The following is a 17,266-nucleotide window of genomic DNA, read 5'->3' as shown; positions in this document are numbered from 1 at the left end:
TGTAAGTTATAAAATTTACTAGCTACAGTAGGATTTCCTATTGGATGCAGATAATTGCCATTCTTATTTAACTGCATCCATAAAGCATTCAGGAAATGGAATATAGATGTATTCTGTTTTGTGTTTAGGGAAGACCAGGGCTCCTCTTTTAGGAGGAGGAAGAGATTCTGAAGTAGTAAAAGGAAAGGTAATCCCAGAGTGGTGATAGCCTTATTCATAAGGGGAGGAAAATCCTCTGCTATAAATAACCTTGAGGAAGCAGAGTAAGAGTCAGTTGTTTAGTCATCCTACCATTCTCCATCCTCCTTAGAATCCTGATCAGAATCCAAAGGCATAACATTCACTGGAGCATGATCCTGGTCAAGATCCAATGGAAAAATATCTAGCGGTGTAGATGGAATAGGATCAGGCCCATTAGTATCTTGATTGTTAGAATTTGAGTCAGGAGAATCATAGTCAGAGACTTCAGAAGAATGAGGTGCATCATTATTTGGAGCTGTATTGCTGCCTTTATTGTTTTTCTTTGCCTTAATGGAAGACTTGGCATTTTTAGCATATTTATGCTTATTTGACTTTTAGGAGGAGGATTATGGATCATCCTGGAGAGGATGACTCTGAAGAAGATGAGGGAGCCCTCATTTTCCTCTTTTGCTCCCCCTCCCCCTAGAGTCCCTGTCTTGCTGAAGCGAAAGGGATAACATTTTTAAACCAGTGCTGCCAGCCTAGAGGTGCTTTGCTGGGAAAATCTGCAGGAGAGAGATGGTGGGTGGGAGACTGAGAAAGAGATGGGAGGTGGTTAAGGGGCTGAGAGGCACAGGTCTCACCAGTTCTGTGGAGGAAGAGGCAGCCCTGGTCCCAGTGGTGGAGAGAAGACACCACAGTGTTGGGTGGGTTGGTTCTCACTGGTATCTCCCCTGTCCTCTATGCCCCACATGCCAGCTCTCCACGCTCTTTGTTGCTGCATGTTTTACGGCTTTGTTCTTGGCATTTAACAGTTCAGCCGGAAGGGCCCACCATGGCTTGAGAGGCACTGGACGAGCAGGCAGAGAGTGCTGCATTCAGCACCTTTGTTTTGCTGGTGGCAGCAGAAATTGACATGCTGTGGGGCCATTTGGCAGCAGCAGGCCCAAACCAGGGCCAGGGCAGTCTCCTACCACATTGTAACCACGCCTTCACACTAGGCAGCCCAGGCATCTTTATTGCCCTCTTCTAAACCCATTCCAATTTGTCTATATCTTTCCTAAAGTGCAGTGCTCAGAATTGGACACAATGGAGGAAGTCTAACTAGTACGAAATAAAAGTGGAACAATTTAATTCACACATTCAACACATACAAATCTACAGTGTACAGAGGTACAGTAGTATACTTCCTATGTGTATCCTACATTTCAGGTGGTTGGTTCCTAGATTTACATCTAAGGTGAGCACAGGTGACCAATAGTCATTCAAACAAAAACAGATATATATCACCACTTTTTAAAAGGTGCCTCTTTGCTCAGTTAGCATGGGACTTCAGTTAGCCCACTTGAAACCTCCCCTCCAGTTTGATGAGGAGCCATTAAAGACCATTTCCAACTAGTTGTGAATTCAACTGATGGTATTATCAGTATTAGCCTGCAAGTTACCATTTGCTAACCCATAATATCATGGGGAGCGTTGTCAAATGCATTGTAGAAGTCAAGATAAATTATGTCCGCAAAAGAGATAAAGATTAGTCTTTATAGATCTATGCTGGCTTCTATAACCACTGCAGTATCATTAAAGACTTTGTCGTCATCATCTATTCTAGTGTCTTCTTAGACGTCTATTCTAGTGTCTTCTTAGACTAACTAATCTGTAGTTTCCCAGATCCAACTTTTCCTCTTGTTTGAAGATTGGGACTACTGGGCCACTGTTAAAAGTACAAAGGCAGGGCCATAAAATAAGTGGTGGATACAAGGGGTGTCTTAGGACCATGCAAGGCATTATTAAACAAACAACTATTCTAAAGCCCATTGCTACAATTAACACTTCCTCGGCACCCTCTGTTCCAAATTAGAATCCCGTGGGAAAAGAACAAATTACCAGAAGAGGTATTAAGGAAGATTCAGATTATCTGGTAAAAATAGTGGGGGGGTGGGGGAGAGAATCAAAGGAATTAATTTAAAAGCTTACCTGAAATTGAACATTTCTTATTTGACTCCAAGTCACCATCATCAAATAGGCTGACACTTGCACTAGGATTTTTATCTTCCATTGGTTCTGTCGGCTTCTTGTCTTCTTTCTCCATTAGAAATGAGGAGGGACTAAAGACATCACTCCTACCTAGGACAGGAATAGGAGAGGACATGGTCATCTGATGTTTAAGCAGCATTCCTGAAGCTGACATTATCACAGACAATTAACTGCATGTTTCAATTACAGACCATTTTCCTGTCAGCTCCAAAAACAGGACAAGCTAAGGGCAATTTTTGACTACTTTTTAAGACATTAAGATATAAGATTTCAGATCAATATTAAACAAATACCATCAGAAAGACAAAGCCTCATTTGGATGAGTTTTCAGGAGAACGTTGATAATATAGAAACATAGATTTTTTTTCTCACCCTTAGTCCAGGGATCTTAACTATTTGCAAGTAGAGGCCACATTGGTTAAAAAAAACCCCACACCTTTAGTGTGAGAGCCATTTTCCACCACGCTGGCATCAGGGCACTGCAGTTCTTCTTCAAGAGGGCAGGGCTTTAAAAGAAACAGTCCTGTCAATCACCCATAACATCTGGGAAGGCACATACAGAACACTGGAAAGGACTCAGCACTCTGTGAGTGCCTTCCAGGATAGAACAGGGCCTTGAGGGGGCTCTGTTTGCCCAGGACTTGTGGGGCTTCTTTAAGGGAAAGCACAGCACTGCGTGTTGGGAAGAATCATGTTCATATGATGCCAGGAGGAGTATCTGGCTTTGGCTTTGCACAGATCTAACAAACAATTAGTCAGGAAGTCACCACTAGCTTGCAAGCTTTGCAGTGAAGAACGTCTTGGTTATTGTTTACTATCTTATAAAGGAGGAGGGCAATTTCCAAGTACAGGACTTTAAAGCATTATACCAAACAAAAACAGCTTCTGTAGACCAACAGCACTATTGAATTAAGATTTATGAATTTTCACTTCTGACTGGCTAGGAGACGTAATAGAAGCACACAATTTCATTCAAAAGCCAAATAAGGGTTGCTTTCTCCAGGTAAATATCAAGCCTCATTCTGACAACATGAGATCATTGGTATAGATCTTTCATATGGTCAACGTGCTCCACAGACATTATCTTGTCCCCATATTGGGAGTGGGACAGAGAATTGCTTGAGGCCAACTAGTGAGTTCATGGCAGAGACATGCTTCATAGACATGTCTGTTATCCATTATACTACACCAGCTATGTTTTAGGGAAACACGTAACATGCGTTACTCCATCTCTTTCAAACTAATTCCCTTCCACCTTCTCTATACTGTTTCAGTATTCGGCAATCACTTCCAAGCCAGATACACTTCTAAACTCACATTGTGATCCTAATTTTAGAAGCTTGGAGAAGCCTGCTGGAGAAGAGGAGAAGAAGATACCATCTTCCCCAGGGTGTGAGACTGGGGTGCCTGCCTCTTCTCTTCTGCCCTCCCTGGTTGCCATCTGCCTCCCCCCAGGACTGCTTACAGAGAGGCTTTGCAGGACTGGGGCTGTAAGGGTGACTGAGCGGTTTTTCCTGGTTCCACCTGCTGAGCTTGCTGCTCAGCCTATATAGGAAGACTGCCAGTGGTGGCGGGCCCGCCACCAAAGGGGCGACACCAAAGGGGGTTGCCCCTTTGGGGGAGAAATGAGGGCGAGGGCTGGACACTTTCTCCAACCATTTGTATAGAGGGAGGCATTCAATAGTGGGGCTTCTGTTTAATCAGTTTTAAGTTGTGCTGAGTTTGGGATGAAGTTGTAATGTGTGTGGGTTTGTCTGGAGATGGGGAGCCAGGGAGTGCCTTCATTGAAGGTGGGGCAGCTATTCCGGTGGTGGTAGGGAATAGAAGAAGAAACGCTGGCAGGTCAGCAGGCTGTTCCAGGGGGAGGGTAGTAAGAAATCTAATAGCTGTCCCCCTTTCCGGCTGTCCAGCTCTTTGACCTCGGGGACCACTGCCAACATCCCACATAACCTTACCTTGCTTTGCTCCTCTGCAATGCCAGGTCAGTCCAAAATAAATCAGAACTCATCCATGATTTGATCATGGATGAAGGGGCCGACCTGATGTGTATTACTGAGACTTGGTTGGGGGAGGCTAGTGGTCCAATTTGGTCCCAGCTTCTCCCACCAGGATATTCTGTAGAGGAGCAGGTGAGGGAACGTGGGTAGAGAAGTGGAGTGGCTGTGGTCTACAAGGATAACATCTCCCTTACCAGGGTCCCTGTTAGGGTATCGGACCATATCGAATGTGTGTACTTGAGTTTGGGGACCAGGGATAGACTGGGACTTCTGTTGGTGTACCGATCGCCCCGCTGCCCAACGGAGTCCCTTACTGAGCTCACGGACTTGGTCGCGGAACTTGCGTTGGAGTCTCCCAGACTTTTGGTGCTGGGGGACTTCAATGTTCATTTTGGGACCAATTTGTCCGGGGCAGCTCAGGTGTTCATAGCGGCCATGACGACTATGGGCCTATCCCAAGCAGTCTCTGGATCGACGCATATTGCAGGTCACACACTTGATTTGGTCTTTTATTCTGATCAGGGTGGTGTTCCGCGGGTGGGGACGCCTACGATCTCCCCGTTGTCATGGACGGACCACCATCTGGTTAAGGTTGGACTTACAACCGCTTTCCACTTTCGCAGGGGCGAGGGGCCTATTAGAATGGTCCGCCCGAAGAGGTTACTAGATCCGGTAGGATTCCAAGAAGCCTTGGAGAGATTTAATGTTGGCTCTGCTGGTCTGTTGATGCCCTGGTTGAGAACTGGAACAACTTGCTCACCAGGGCAGTAGACATGATTGCTCCTAAGCGTCCCCTCCGACCTACTTCAAAATTGGCCCCTTGGTATATGGAAGATCTACGGGGGCTGAAGCGGCAAGGTAGGCGACTGGAGTGCAAGTGGAGAAAAACTCGACTCGAATCCGACAGATTACGACATGGAGCACATTTAAAGATCTATGCTCAGGCGATACATGCGGCAAAGAAGCGGTTCTTTTCTGCCCGTATTGCCTCTGTGAGTTCACATCCGGCGGAGTTGTTCAGGGTTGTGAGGGGACTAGTATCTGCTCCCTCTCCCTTGAACCAGAGTTTGGAAGCATCAGTTACCCGCTGTGGTGTGTATAATGCATTTTTCGCAGACAAAATCTCTCGGATTCGGGCTGACCTAGATGGAGACTCCACAATTAATTTGATGTCTGAACTGGAGGTGTCCGACAACTCCTCTTATACAATTCAACTGGATCAATTTCAGTTTGTGACTCCTGATGATGTGGACAAGCTGCTTGGAGGCCTACCACTTGTCCTTTTGATCCTTGTCCAACATGGCTTGTTCTATCTAGCAGCGAGGCTGTTGTAGGCGGCCTGGTAGAAATCATAAATGCTTCCCTGAGGGAGAGCAGGATGCCTCCTTGTCTTAAAGAGACAATTATTAGACCTCTTCTAAAGAAGCCTGCGTTAGATCCCTCAGAGTTGAGCAATTATAGGCCAGTTTCCAATCTCCCAGCAAGGTAATTGAGAGGGTGGTGGCCTCTCCGCTCCAGGCAGTCTTGGAGGAAACTGATGATCTAGACCCATTTCAAACTGGTTTTCGGGCAGGCTATGGGGCGGAGACTGCCTTGGTCAGCCTGATGGATGATCTCCAATTGGGAATTGACAGAGGAAGTGTGACTCTGTTGGTCCTCTTGGATCTCTCGGCGGCTTTCGATACTATCGACTATAGTATCCTTCTGGAACGTCTGAGGGCGTTGGGGGTGGGAGGAACTGTTTTAAAGCGGTTCTGCTCCTACATCTCGGACAGATTCCAGATGGTGTCGAATGGAGATTGTTGCTCTTCAAAATCTGAGCTTAAGTATGGTGTTCCTCAAGGCTCCATACTCTCTCCAATGCTTTTTAACATCTACATGAAACTGCTGGGAGAGATTATCAGGGGATTTGGAGCTGGGTGTTACCAGTATGCTGATGACACCCAGATCTACATCTACATGTCAGCTTCTTCAGGAGTTGGCATATCCTCCCTAAATGCCTGCCTGGAATCAGTAATGAGCTGGATGAGGGAGAATAAACTGAAGCTGAATCCAGATAAGACGGAGGTACTTATTGTGCGGGGTCAGAACTCTAGAGACGATTTTGATCTGCCTGTTCTAGATGGGGTCACACTTCCTCAAAAGGAACAGGTTCGCAATCTGGGAGTACTTCTGGATCAACGTCTCTCCTTGGTTTCTCAGGTTGAGGCGGTGGCCAGGGGTGCTTTCTATCAGCTCCGGCTTATACGCCAGCTGCGCCCATTTCTCGAGATCAATGACCTCAAAACAGTGGTACATTTGTTGGTAACCTCCAAACGTGACTTTTGTAATGCGTTCTACGTGGGGCTGCCTTTGTACGTAGTTCGGAAACTTCAGTTGGTTCAGAATGCTGCAGCCAGGTTGGTCTCTGGGTCATCTCGGAGAGACCACATTATTGATGTTGATGGAGTTACACTGGCTGCCAATAGGTTTCCGGGCAAAATATAAAGTGCTAGTTATAACTTATAAAGCCCTAAATGGCTTAGGCCCTGGGTATTTAAGAGAGCATCTTCTTCGCTATGAGCCCCACCGGCCGTTGAGGTCACTTGAGGAGGTCCGTCTCCAGTTGCCACCAACTCGTTTGGTGGCTACACAGAGACGGGCCTTCTCGGCTGCTGCCCCGAGATTGTGGAATGCGCTCCCTGCTGAGATACGATCCTCCCCATCTCTGGCAATCTTCAGAAAACACCTGAAAACACATCTCTTCAACCAGGCTTTCTCAGCTTTTTAAAACTTGTTTTTAAGTTGTTCTGATTATTTAATTGTTGTTTTATGATGTTTTTAATTGTTAATCATTGTGTTATGCTTTATAATTTTTGTTTTAATTATTAACTGCTTTTAACGGTGCTTTAATGTAAACTGCCCTGAGCCTTTTGGAAAGGCGGTATAAAAGTTATAATAATCAATAAAATAAATTTTAATCACATTGGAAACAGTCACATACTGAATCCAGGGACGTAGAGGGTAGAAATAATTCATCCATGAGAAGGGAGGGATTAGGCCATGCACAATCCTACAGCCCACTCCCAGGCCCTAAACATTTGCTCCACAGTATATCTGAACCACCTCTCTAACAGCATGCACAGAGTACTCAACAGCACTGTATATATTAAAAGTAAAGTGTGCCGAGTTAGTGTCAACTCCTGGCGACCACAAAGCCCTGTGGTTGTCTTTGGTAGAATACAGGAGGGGTTTACCATTGCCATCTCCTGTTCAATATGATATGATGCCTTTCAGCATCTTCCTATGTAGCTGCTGCCTAATATAGGTGTTTCACATAGTCTTGGAAACATACCAGTGGGGATTCGAACCGGCAACTTCTGGCTTGCTAGGCAAGTTATTTCCCTGCTGCGCCATTAGGTGGCTACTGTATATATATTTCTCTTAGGCGTACCTGTCGCTAATCCCATGCGTGGTAGTTCTCGCAAGAGTTGGTGAGCTAGCTGCTGGCAGGGGAAGAGGAAAGCGGTGGCACCAGAGGCAAGGCAGGAAACAAAACAGCGGACGGGGGTGGAGGGACAACAAAATGGCAATGGCAGCAGTAGGGGAAGAAAACAGTGGCAGTGGGCGGGTAAAAAGGTGGCGGCAGGTGGTGGCAGAAAGTGGAGACAGCAAGCAAGCTGGGAAAGAAATTAGCGGCAGTGGGCAGGCAGGGGGGAAATAGAGGCACAGATGCTCTGCGCCCGGCCCAGCTAGTGTGTGTGTGTGTGTGTGTGTGTGTGTATATATATTCCCCCCCCCACATAACTAACAAACCACTAGCATTAGTTTATAGATACACAGATGTCATTTGATCTCCTAGAATTGGTTTATCTATAACAGCTATTCTTGAAAATGCTATTAATGAGTGGGCGGTCATGAAATATTGGCTCAGTTCACCAGCCAGACAAAATTTTACTTGTCAGATGGTTCCTTAAGCTATGTTTTTGCATGTTTGCAGTCAGGCACGCATATGCATGCTTTCTCCAGGTTTTGGCCCTTTCAGCTAAGTGAACATATTACTTATAAGCAGCTATACTGTAAGAGTCATATTAGTAAAAACTATTTTGTCCAGTCCTCTGTGAATAATGTAGAACCATTGGTCTCTATTTTGGTTGTTTATGTATATATACACACACAGCACACTATAGAAACCTTTAAACAATGAGCAATTTCCAAAATGCCATTTTTGATGGGATGAAATCAGTTTCTGTTGTAGGAGAAATGGCTTTTCATCCATTTTATTTTGTTATCAATTAGTATTGGTCTTAAGAGAATCAGCCCGTAGTATAATCCCTCCCCCAGTTCTGCAGTCCATGGAGTGCTGGATCACTCTGACCTAATTACCCCACTCTGTGGTCATGCTCTCCTAAAAAAGAGGCTTAAATATTTTATCATCCCTTTCCAGAACCCTGCTGAGCCAATACAGGCCAGAATTTCCCCTTTCTTTCTGCAAATAATGTTCAGAAATCCAAGTCACACAAGGTGGTTAAACTGAGGTTACAAGGGTGTACACTGATCCCTTACACCCCCAAATCTGAAAAGATTAAACCCCTTGGAATTTGCTGTAGCTTTACACACGCACGCAAAAGGCTTCTTAGAAACCATTTGCAGCCAAGCCGGCAAAGGGGCGGCAGGGAGTTATCCCGCCGCCCGTTTGCAATGGAGCACTGGGGAGAAGGGGGCGGCAGGGGACTTGGGGGCGGCAGGGGTCTTGAAGGGGGCGGCTGCCAGCTGAGCGGGGTTTTGCGGCAGGGAGGTATCCTGCCGCCCGATTCTTAATACTTAAGGAGCCAAGCGGGGAATGAAGCGGGCGGCAGGGAGGTATCCTGCCGCTCGATTGCTCAAGAAAATATGGTGCCGTTGTTGGGAGGAGTAAGTAAAGCCCCCCCCCCCGTCCTTATTGGAACCCCCCACCCCAGTGCCAGACCGCAGCTCCGCGGTTCCGTGCACACCCCTATTGGTTGATGCTGGTCCAGTGCAGCTACAAGCCCTCTATTAGAGCAGTTGCTGCACTTGCGGGAGAGACAAAGCCTGATCTTTAAGTGGTTGCCACCGCCACCACTGAAAACCTACTTCTTCTACCACTTCTGCCATGTCAGTTGTCTCCTAGCCTGGGTCAAGGGCTGACAGGAATGTGAGGAGAGACAGCCTTGGCATTTGGAATAGTAGCTTCAGAGACATGCTCCTTGACCTTTCCCATCAGTGGTGGTGAAGACATTCAAGCTGAGAGCCAATGAGGCTAGGCTCCATGTAGAACTGGTCTTCATAGGTGGTGGTGCTGGCGTTCTGAGCCCAGACTCTCACACACCATGCTCCTTGCTGGCAAGAGGCAGGCAGAGCCAGAACTGGGAGAGTTCTGGGAGGAACAACCAAGTTGACTGGCCCTGCCTTCATGAGCTGGCCCTGCATTCATGAGCTACTCTGCTGACTGAGAAGTACATGCTACCCTATCAATACCCATTTTCATCCATAGTGAAGAACAGTATGGGTGTGTGCTAGGGAAATAGTGAGGCTCAACAGGCTTAGCAGTACCCTTTGTGGACTTAGTATGTGCCCTAGAGAATGCCCTGGAATCAAATGTAACACACAGCAGGTGCTTGTGGCAGATAAGATGATATAAAAATAAGAAGTTTGAAAACTATTACTGAGAGGCATAGCTTGCTAGTTGAGCAAGAGGGCTGCACAATTCGTTAGCTCTGAAACCTGAAAAGCAGTTTAAAGCAAGAAGCGGGGAAATTAAGCAACATAAATTAAACAGTAATTGCTCTGGGTATGGTATTTACCCTCTCTCGGGGGGGGGGGGCGGGAACAGTCTGGACTCTTATTTTCCACTACAAACACAACTTAGCAGCCCAACTGAGAAATAAGAAAGGCAGCCCCCAAGATTCTGAAGGCTTCAGTGAAGCCATTAAAGAATACTAAACTACTAGGGACAACTTAGCAGATACTGAATTTGCTTTACAACTGCAGCTGCTCAGGCAAGCCACAGATACAGCTGCAGTCTTGCAGGTGATCAATAGCAAATTAAATGATATGTCAGTGAAACTAACATCTCTCAACCATCTGAAGAGGCTCTAAACCTAAGCTAAAAGTAGCAAATTAGCACAGAGGTGGCAAACAAAGAACTCTCCTTTAAGCCAAAGGACTGGAAAACAGAAGTTGCAAAGATAGTAAGGTCATTCTCACGACCAGCCCTGTGTAGGAGAATGTTAACCAGAGTACAGAGGCTCATCTGGAGCCTCGGAATCCTCTCCTACCCAGTGCCTGTCAAGCTGGGCTCCTCAGCTTTTCTACCCTGCCTTTATCCAAGATAGGACAGAAATGTCCACTGTCCTACCTTGATTTGTGGTCATATGGGTGCCCACGGTGGCTTTTGCAGTTCTAGGGGCCAGTGATCATAGAGTGCTGTGGTTTGCAAGGCCAGGGGGAAGAGACCTCGTGCATTGGTGTGGGTTGCCTTTCCACTTGTGTATGTGGTGACAGCCAACAGCCTGGATGGCTTTAAGAGGGGCTTGGACAAATTCATGGAGGACAGGTCTATCAATGGCTACTAGTCTGAGGGCTATAGGCCACCTCCAGGCTCGGGGGGTGGGGTGCCTCTAAATACCAGTTTCAGGGGAGCAACAGCAGGAGAGAGGGCATGCCCTCAGCTCTTGCCTGTGGGCTTCCTAGAGGCATCTGGTGGGCCACTGTGTGAAACAGGATGCTGGACTAGATAGGCCTTGGGCCTGATCCAGCAGGCATTCTTATGTCCACTTCCTATGCAATACACTGTGGGATATTGAAGGACCTTGGGATATTGAAGGACCTCCTCCCCCTGATCCCAGCTCTGCCAATCAGTTGTCTGGGAACATGATACACCAGTTGTCTGGGAACGTGATCAGCAGAGCCAAAAGGAGCCTCTGATCATCTGGGAGGAAGCAGGTAGGAGCCTGCTTCTCTGCCAACCTAACCCAGCTTGGCTGTGTGAACTACCTTAATATTTGTATCTGTGGGCTGGCAGAAACCGAGGAAGGAAATGACATGATTTCTTTTCTCTCTGCCTGGATAAAAGACAAATGCCCAGAGCTAAAAGGTAACAACTGATTATTATCAGTTATAATAATCAGGTAATAACTGATTATTAACATGTCATGGTTAGGAGTATAGTTCTCAAAACTCCTCTCAGCCAAGGAACATAATAATCTGCTTTGCTATATTTAGCCAGAAAGAAAATGTTTTTCATGCACTGTGCAATTTGCGTTCACTAATGCACAAAGGAATAGACATTATGATATATAAAAATCTGATTTTAAAAACCCTAAGGAAAATAAAGGCTTTCAAGCTGTTCACTGAACAACTCTGAAAGGAGAGAATCCCCTACAGATGGTGTGATCATGGGCATATGTGTCACAGAGACGGAGGAGAAGTGGAAGCAATATATTGATCTACTAATGAAACAACTCAGAGCACTTGGGGTCACTACTAGTTAATGGAGCATGTGAGGGATAATATTTGTATTGGCTAGGTTGGTCCCAGACTGCATCCATTAATAGACTTGTCAGGAGAAGGTGGGAAGCAGATTCAGTAAAGTGCTATGGAATGAGTTGGAATGAGGAGAAATGCCAACTGGCCACTTCCTTTGGATGTGTGTCTGGCCTTTGAACACAAGATAGCTCTGGCCCTGTAGGGCGAGAGAGAGTGAAGGCCATCTTCCTCAGAAGAGATCTAGTTAGTGTCCATAGAAAGAAGAAATGAAGAGAGAGAGAAAATAAGAGTGTGAGGCAACACTGTTCTACTAAGTAACAAAAACGAAGGTAACTACTCTGCACTGGATGGAAGAACAGACACTGTTGATATTGTTAGAATTATAAAAACAGGTTGCTTACTTGTAACCGATGATCCTTGAATGATCCAGGGTATTCACAAAACTGGGATCTGCACCTGCGCAGTGGACCAATTTGGGTAGATTCCAGAGTAACGCTCCCAACTCCACCCACCACATGCATGCATCCATTAGAAAAAGGTGGTTGGAGTGTCACTCTCCCTAGTTCCTCAACAACCGCTGACTCATCAGCAATCATCGTAAGAGGAACTCGAAAAGTTAAGTGAGAAAAAACAGGTAAGTTGATAAGCCAGATGTAAACTATCTGAAGGCCATCCTCGAAGAAGAGGGGAGAATGGGTGGGATGTGTGAATATCCAGGATCAATCAAGGGTAATTTTACAAGAAAGCAACCTGTTTATCCTTGACGTGATCCTGTTGTATTCACACAACTGGGCGATTAGCAAGCTTCCTTCCAAAGGTGGGCATCTATGGCCTTACCTGTTGAGGGAGTTAGGCTACAATTTGCTTCAGTACAGCCCTGCCAAATTGAGCATTATGGGAAGACCTGAGTTCTAGAACATAATGCTTAATGAAGGGATGCTCTGAAAACCAAGTAGCAGCTCTCTGGATTTCTTCCATAGAGACTCCAGAAAGGTTGGCAGCAGAAGAAGCCACGGCTCTGGTGGAATGAGCCTTAGGATCAGCAGGTGGGTCTCTGTCTTGGCATTCATAGGCTTCTATAATGGTCATGACAATCCAGCGTGATAGACGTTGGCATGTGACTTTTTGTCTGTCCTGTAGGAAATGAAGAGTCCTGGATCTTTACAGACAGGAAGAGTCCTGTCCAAATAAAAGGCCAGAGCCCTATGTACATCTAAAGTATGTAATGATTTCTCCGATTTGTTTTGGGGATTACAGAAAAATGCAAGCAGGACTATGTCCCAATTGATGTGGAAGTTAGAGTTAATTTTTTTAAATAAAAGCCAGGTCTGTACGCATCACTATTTTGTCTCTGTGGAACCGAAGGTAGGATGGGTCAGAACGTAGCTTCAGCATCCAGACATCTGAATTAAGGACTTTACTGTTGTGCATGGAGAGGAATACTTGAACCAACGGCAGGGGTCTCTTCCATCCTCTGGAGAGCCGGAGGACGGTTGGGTACCCAACGGGGCCAGTCCCGAGTGATCAGAATACAATTCGTTGCATGGTACATAATTTTGTTTAGCACACATGGAATTACAGATAAAGGCAGAAAAAGATAATAAAGAGTCCTGTCCCATATTAGGAGAAAGGCATCTACCATGGACCCGGCGCCTACACCTGCATGTGAGCAAAACAGAGCATACTTTGCATTGTCTTCTGAAGTGAATAAGTCTACTCCTGGAGTTCCCCACGTGTTGAAGATGGATTTATGGTAGGTCATGGACAGACTCCATGCATGGGCATCTGAGTGGTATGCTGTTTGGCTCAGGGAGTCGGATTCCACGTTGTTCACCCCCTTGATGTGAATCACAATGGGGTGGATATTGTATTGTTTTTATTTATTTATTTGGTTTCTATACCACCCTTCCAAAAATGGCTCAGGGCAGTTTACACAGAGCAATAACAAATAAATAAGATGGATCCCTGTCCCCAAAGGGCTCACAATCTAAAAAGAAACACAAGACAGACACCAGCAACAGTCACTGGAGGTACTGTGCTGGGGGTGGATAGGGCCAGTTACTCTCCCCCTGCTAAATAAAGAGAATCACCACGTTAAAAAGGTGCCTCTTTGCCAAGTTAGCAGGGATGTGACAATGCATCAATCCCAAAGCTTCAGGGCAAGGTTGCAAAGCAGGTGAGATACTGTGCCTCCCTGGTTGTTCACATAACAATGGTGGTGGTATTGTCCATCACGAATTGGACTACCTTCTCCTCTAGCAGGTGGAAAAGCAAAACACTTTCAGACCCATGAAGCAAGCCAGGAGTTTCAATACATGTATGTGCAGACATTGCTGGCTCTCTGTCCAAACACCGTCCATGCAGTGTGAGTGGCAGTGGGCGCCTCAAACGTCGTTTGAGGCATCCGATGTTACTATGATCACTGGAAAACATGGTTGAAATGGGATCTCCATCCTCAGATAATATTCTTCGGACCACCACAGGAAGGAATCCCACACCTTCTGAGGAAGCCGTATAATCTGTTTTGGTGTTCCTGTGAGGAAGTTGGTTTCTCAAAAACCACAACTGCAGGACTTGCATGCAAAGCCTCACATCAGTGACTGTGGATATTCAAGAGGCCATCAAGCCTAATAGTACTTCTTTCTGATGGGCAATGCATACCGATGATGTCATTTGGAATAAGCTCCCTGCTGAAATAAGAGCATGTCTTTCTCTGTTTGTTTTCAGGAAGATCCTCAAGACTCTCCTGTTTTCTCGGACTTTTAATTAGAATTAATTTTAATAAATTTTAAAAACTTGTTTTAATAATTATTTTATTCTACTGTTTTATTGTCATGTATTTTAATGTTGTGGCTTTTAGATATTTTGGATTTTGCACACCGGCTAGATATTTGCATATCAGGCGGTATAAAAATATAAGAAAGAAAGAAAGAAAGAAAGAAAGAAAAAGAAACGTGGTTCACAACATCTTGTGAACATGTTCCTCTGATAGACTGGTGGTGTCGGTGGCTCAGTTATAACTGACTGCGCAGGTAGAGGAAGAGCAGGTGGGACTGGTGTCTGCAGTTTAAGGAGGAGAAATCTGCTTTTCAGTTTGTGTTGCTATGGTGGATTGGCTGACAGTGTGGCCAATCCCGAGGTCACTGTGTGCATTATATGTCTAGGGCGACTTACATATCAGGGATGCAGGAAGACATTTTCCTCCCTGATAGTCTCAGGAAAATGCATATCATGTACAGGTTGACTAAAGCACTCGCTGTGAATGTAGCTGTCAAAAGATAGAGTGTGATCCTGGAAAATAAGCTGAATACACTCTCCTCTGAAAGTCAAAATCTCCCTTTCCATGAGCACACCATTGTGAAGATGGAGGTTGTAATGGACTCTTATGAAAAGTATTTGCACTCCATGGTTGTTCCATCTTCCACTGGAGGAGTTTATGATGATCATCATCCAGGTGTGTGTGAGTGAGATGTGTAGCAGGAGACAAAGATGGCATTTTGGGAATCTTAATGACATCATCTCCTTCCCCAAGATTACCCATATTCGAGCCAGTAGGGGAGCTGGAGTAGATGCCTTGTGTCACTGCAACACCAGCTTTTGATGGCAGTGCCAGGATGTTGCATGGTGGTGGTGCTGAAGTCACTGCTACTGATAGAGTGGTAGTGAGTGAGTCAATAGTTAGAATTTTTGTGGTCTTCTGAGGTTGGCAAGTAGTAGGCACAATACTCAGTTTAGGAATTGTAAGCATGAAGACTCCCGACATCAAGCTTTCCAACACTGATATCGGTACTGACAATGTCAAGGATTTGGTAGCGGCTGAGGTCTTTGACATCAAAGGCTGTTTTGAATGGACTTTCATCAACATCAGGTCTTCCAATGTGGAGTCAACTCTTTTGTACTTGTGATCACTCAGGGTCAAGTCAGAGCAGTGTCTCTTCTTGTCCTTGCTAGACTTCCCTTGCATAGCCTCTTTCGAAGTCAATGGGAAAGTCTTCAAGGACGTCTTCAAGGATGTATGGGGTATCTTCAATGTTGAGGATTTCACCACTGATGGCAGAGTGCTTGGACTTAAAGTCTTATGTTTCGGCTCTGGAGTAGATTTGTTGCTAGACTCTCTGTGGGATCTTTTAGCTGGAGTCAAAGTTGTTGGCCTCAACTTTGATGTCGAGACAGTGTCCAGGGTCAACACTGAGGGACCAGGGCATAGCACCAAATTATACTGGTGTCTTTTAAGTGCAATTCCCAATTTTTCTTGGTTTGTTTAGAAAATTTCTGGCAAATCTTACAGAATTCTATATTGTGTTCTTTGCCTAAGCAAAGGAGTCAAAAGGAATGTTTGTCTGAGGAGGGGAGTACTGACTGGCACTTCCCACACTGCTTGAAAGTTTTCCTCTCCATCACAAAATCCACCCCTAAGCACCTCCAGTGACTGTTGCTGGTGTGTATCTTGTGTTTTTTAGAATATCAGCCCTTTGGGGACAGGGAGCCATCTTATTTATTTATTATTTCTCTGTGTAAACCACCCTGAGCCATTTTTGGAAGGGCAGTATAGAAATCGAATTATTATTATTATTATTAATAATAATAATAATAATAAAGTATAGAACTCCATACAAGCAGAATAAAATAGAGCTTTTTCTCACTATTTCAGGGACTGCAGGTGGCAAATCTGCCAATCCTGGGAGAGAAGAACCTTCCAATGTTGTTATAAAATGCTCAGAGATGTAAGTGTTGGGTGGTATAAAAATATGTTAAATAATTAAATACATAAATGAGAACTATCTTGGCGGTGGCCAGAAACAAACTGAGGATAGTAATGCTCCAACCACCTTTCCCAACAGATGCACGCGTGAGGTGGGCAGAATCGGGAGCATCGCACGGAGTTTTGGAATCTTCCTGAACTGGTCCACTATGCAGGCACAGAGACCAGTTGTGTGAATACAAGGGGATCATGTCCAGGATGAAATAATTATCCACAAGTATCCAGCTCTGTGCTATATGTTGTCTAACCAAGTCCCCAGCCCCTATATGGTGGAGCTCTCCACCCCTGGGGCAAGGGTGACACAACAGATGGGGTCACCTATTCAAACTTATGATATAAACACCAAAACCAAGAAGAAGAAAACAAGAACTTGAACTGAGTAGTGGTTTCTCTGGAATTCTACAGAATGAATTTCATTGACCTTATAAAAGTTCGATACTTGCAGATAATTTAAACTGCTACTGCAATAACAGTAACTTGTTCCCAGATATTTCAAGTCCACTCAAGAACTCAAGACTTCCTCAACCGCAAAAGAAGGTCCCAAAATTTAAAATGACTGATTTTATTATGACCTTTCCTCTCTCTAGATTCCAGTTCTGGATTTGATTTCTGTGGGAGTGTTTGGTTTGTTGTTTTCCCCATTGTTAATGTTTACATGCCAATGTAATGATTTTACAGTCACAAAGTAACACAGGAGAGGTAATATTAAGTTCCCTAAGCTACTCTCACTGGATGGCTGATCTAAAAATAGTTTCATTTAAAGTTCACAGTTCAGGAAATATCACAATGGTTGAAGATGTTTAAG

General features: G+C 45.1%; 1 protein-coding gene across 12 annotated transcripts in view; it reads right to left on the bottom strand.

The window, feature by feature from the left end:
- LOC128350452 (WASH complex subunit 2A-like) overlaps positions 1-17,266 on the bottom strand; it is a 155,546-nt gene that overhangs the window by 83,879 nt on the left and 54,401 nt on the right. For all 12 annotated transcript variants that reach the window (XM_053308809.1, XM_053308812.1, XM_053308817.1 and 9 more), the window contains one exon: positions 2,155-2,304. In XM_053308809.1, the coding sequence (XP_053164784.1) occupies positions 2,155-2,304 (150 nt within the window). The remainder of the gene's footprint in view (positions 1-2,154; positions 2,305-17,266) is intronic.

The sequence above is a fragment of the Hemicordylus capensis genome, chromosome 3 (assembly GCF_027244095.1).
Source record: "Hemicordylus capensis ecotype Gifberg chromosome 3, rHemCap1.1.pri, whole genome shotgun sequence".
Taxonomy (NCBI): domain Eukaryota; kingdom Metazoa; phylum Chordata; class Lepidosauria; order Squamata; family Cordylidae; genus Hemicordylus; species Hemicordylus capensis.
Note: the sequence above shows the minus strand (reverse complement) of the source record. Positions and strands in the feature narration are given on the sequence as shown.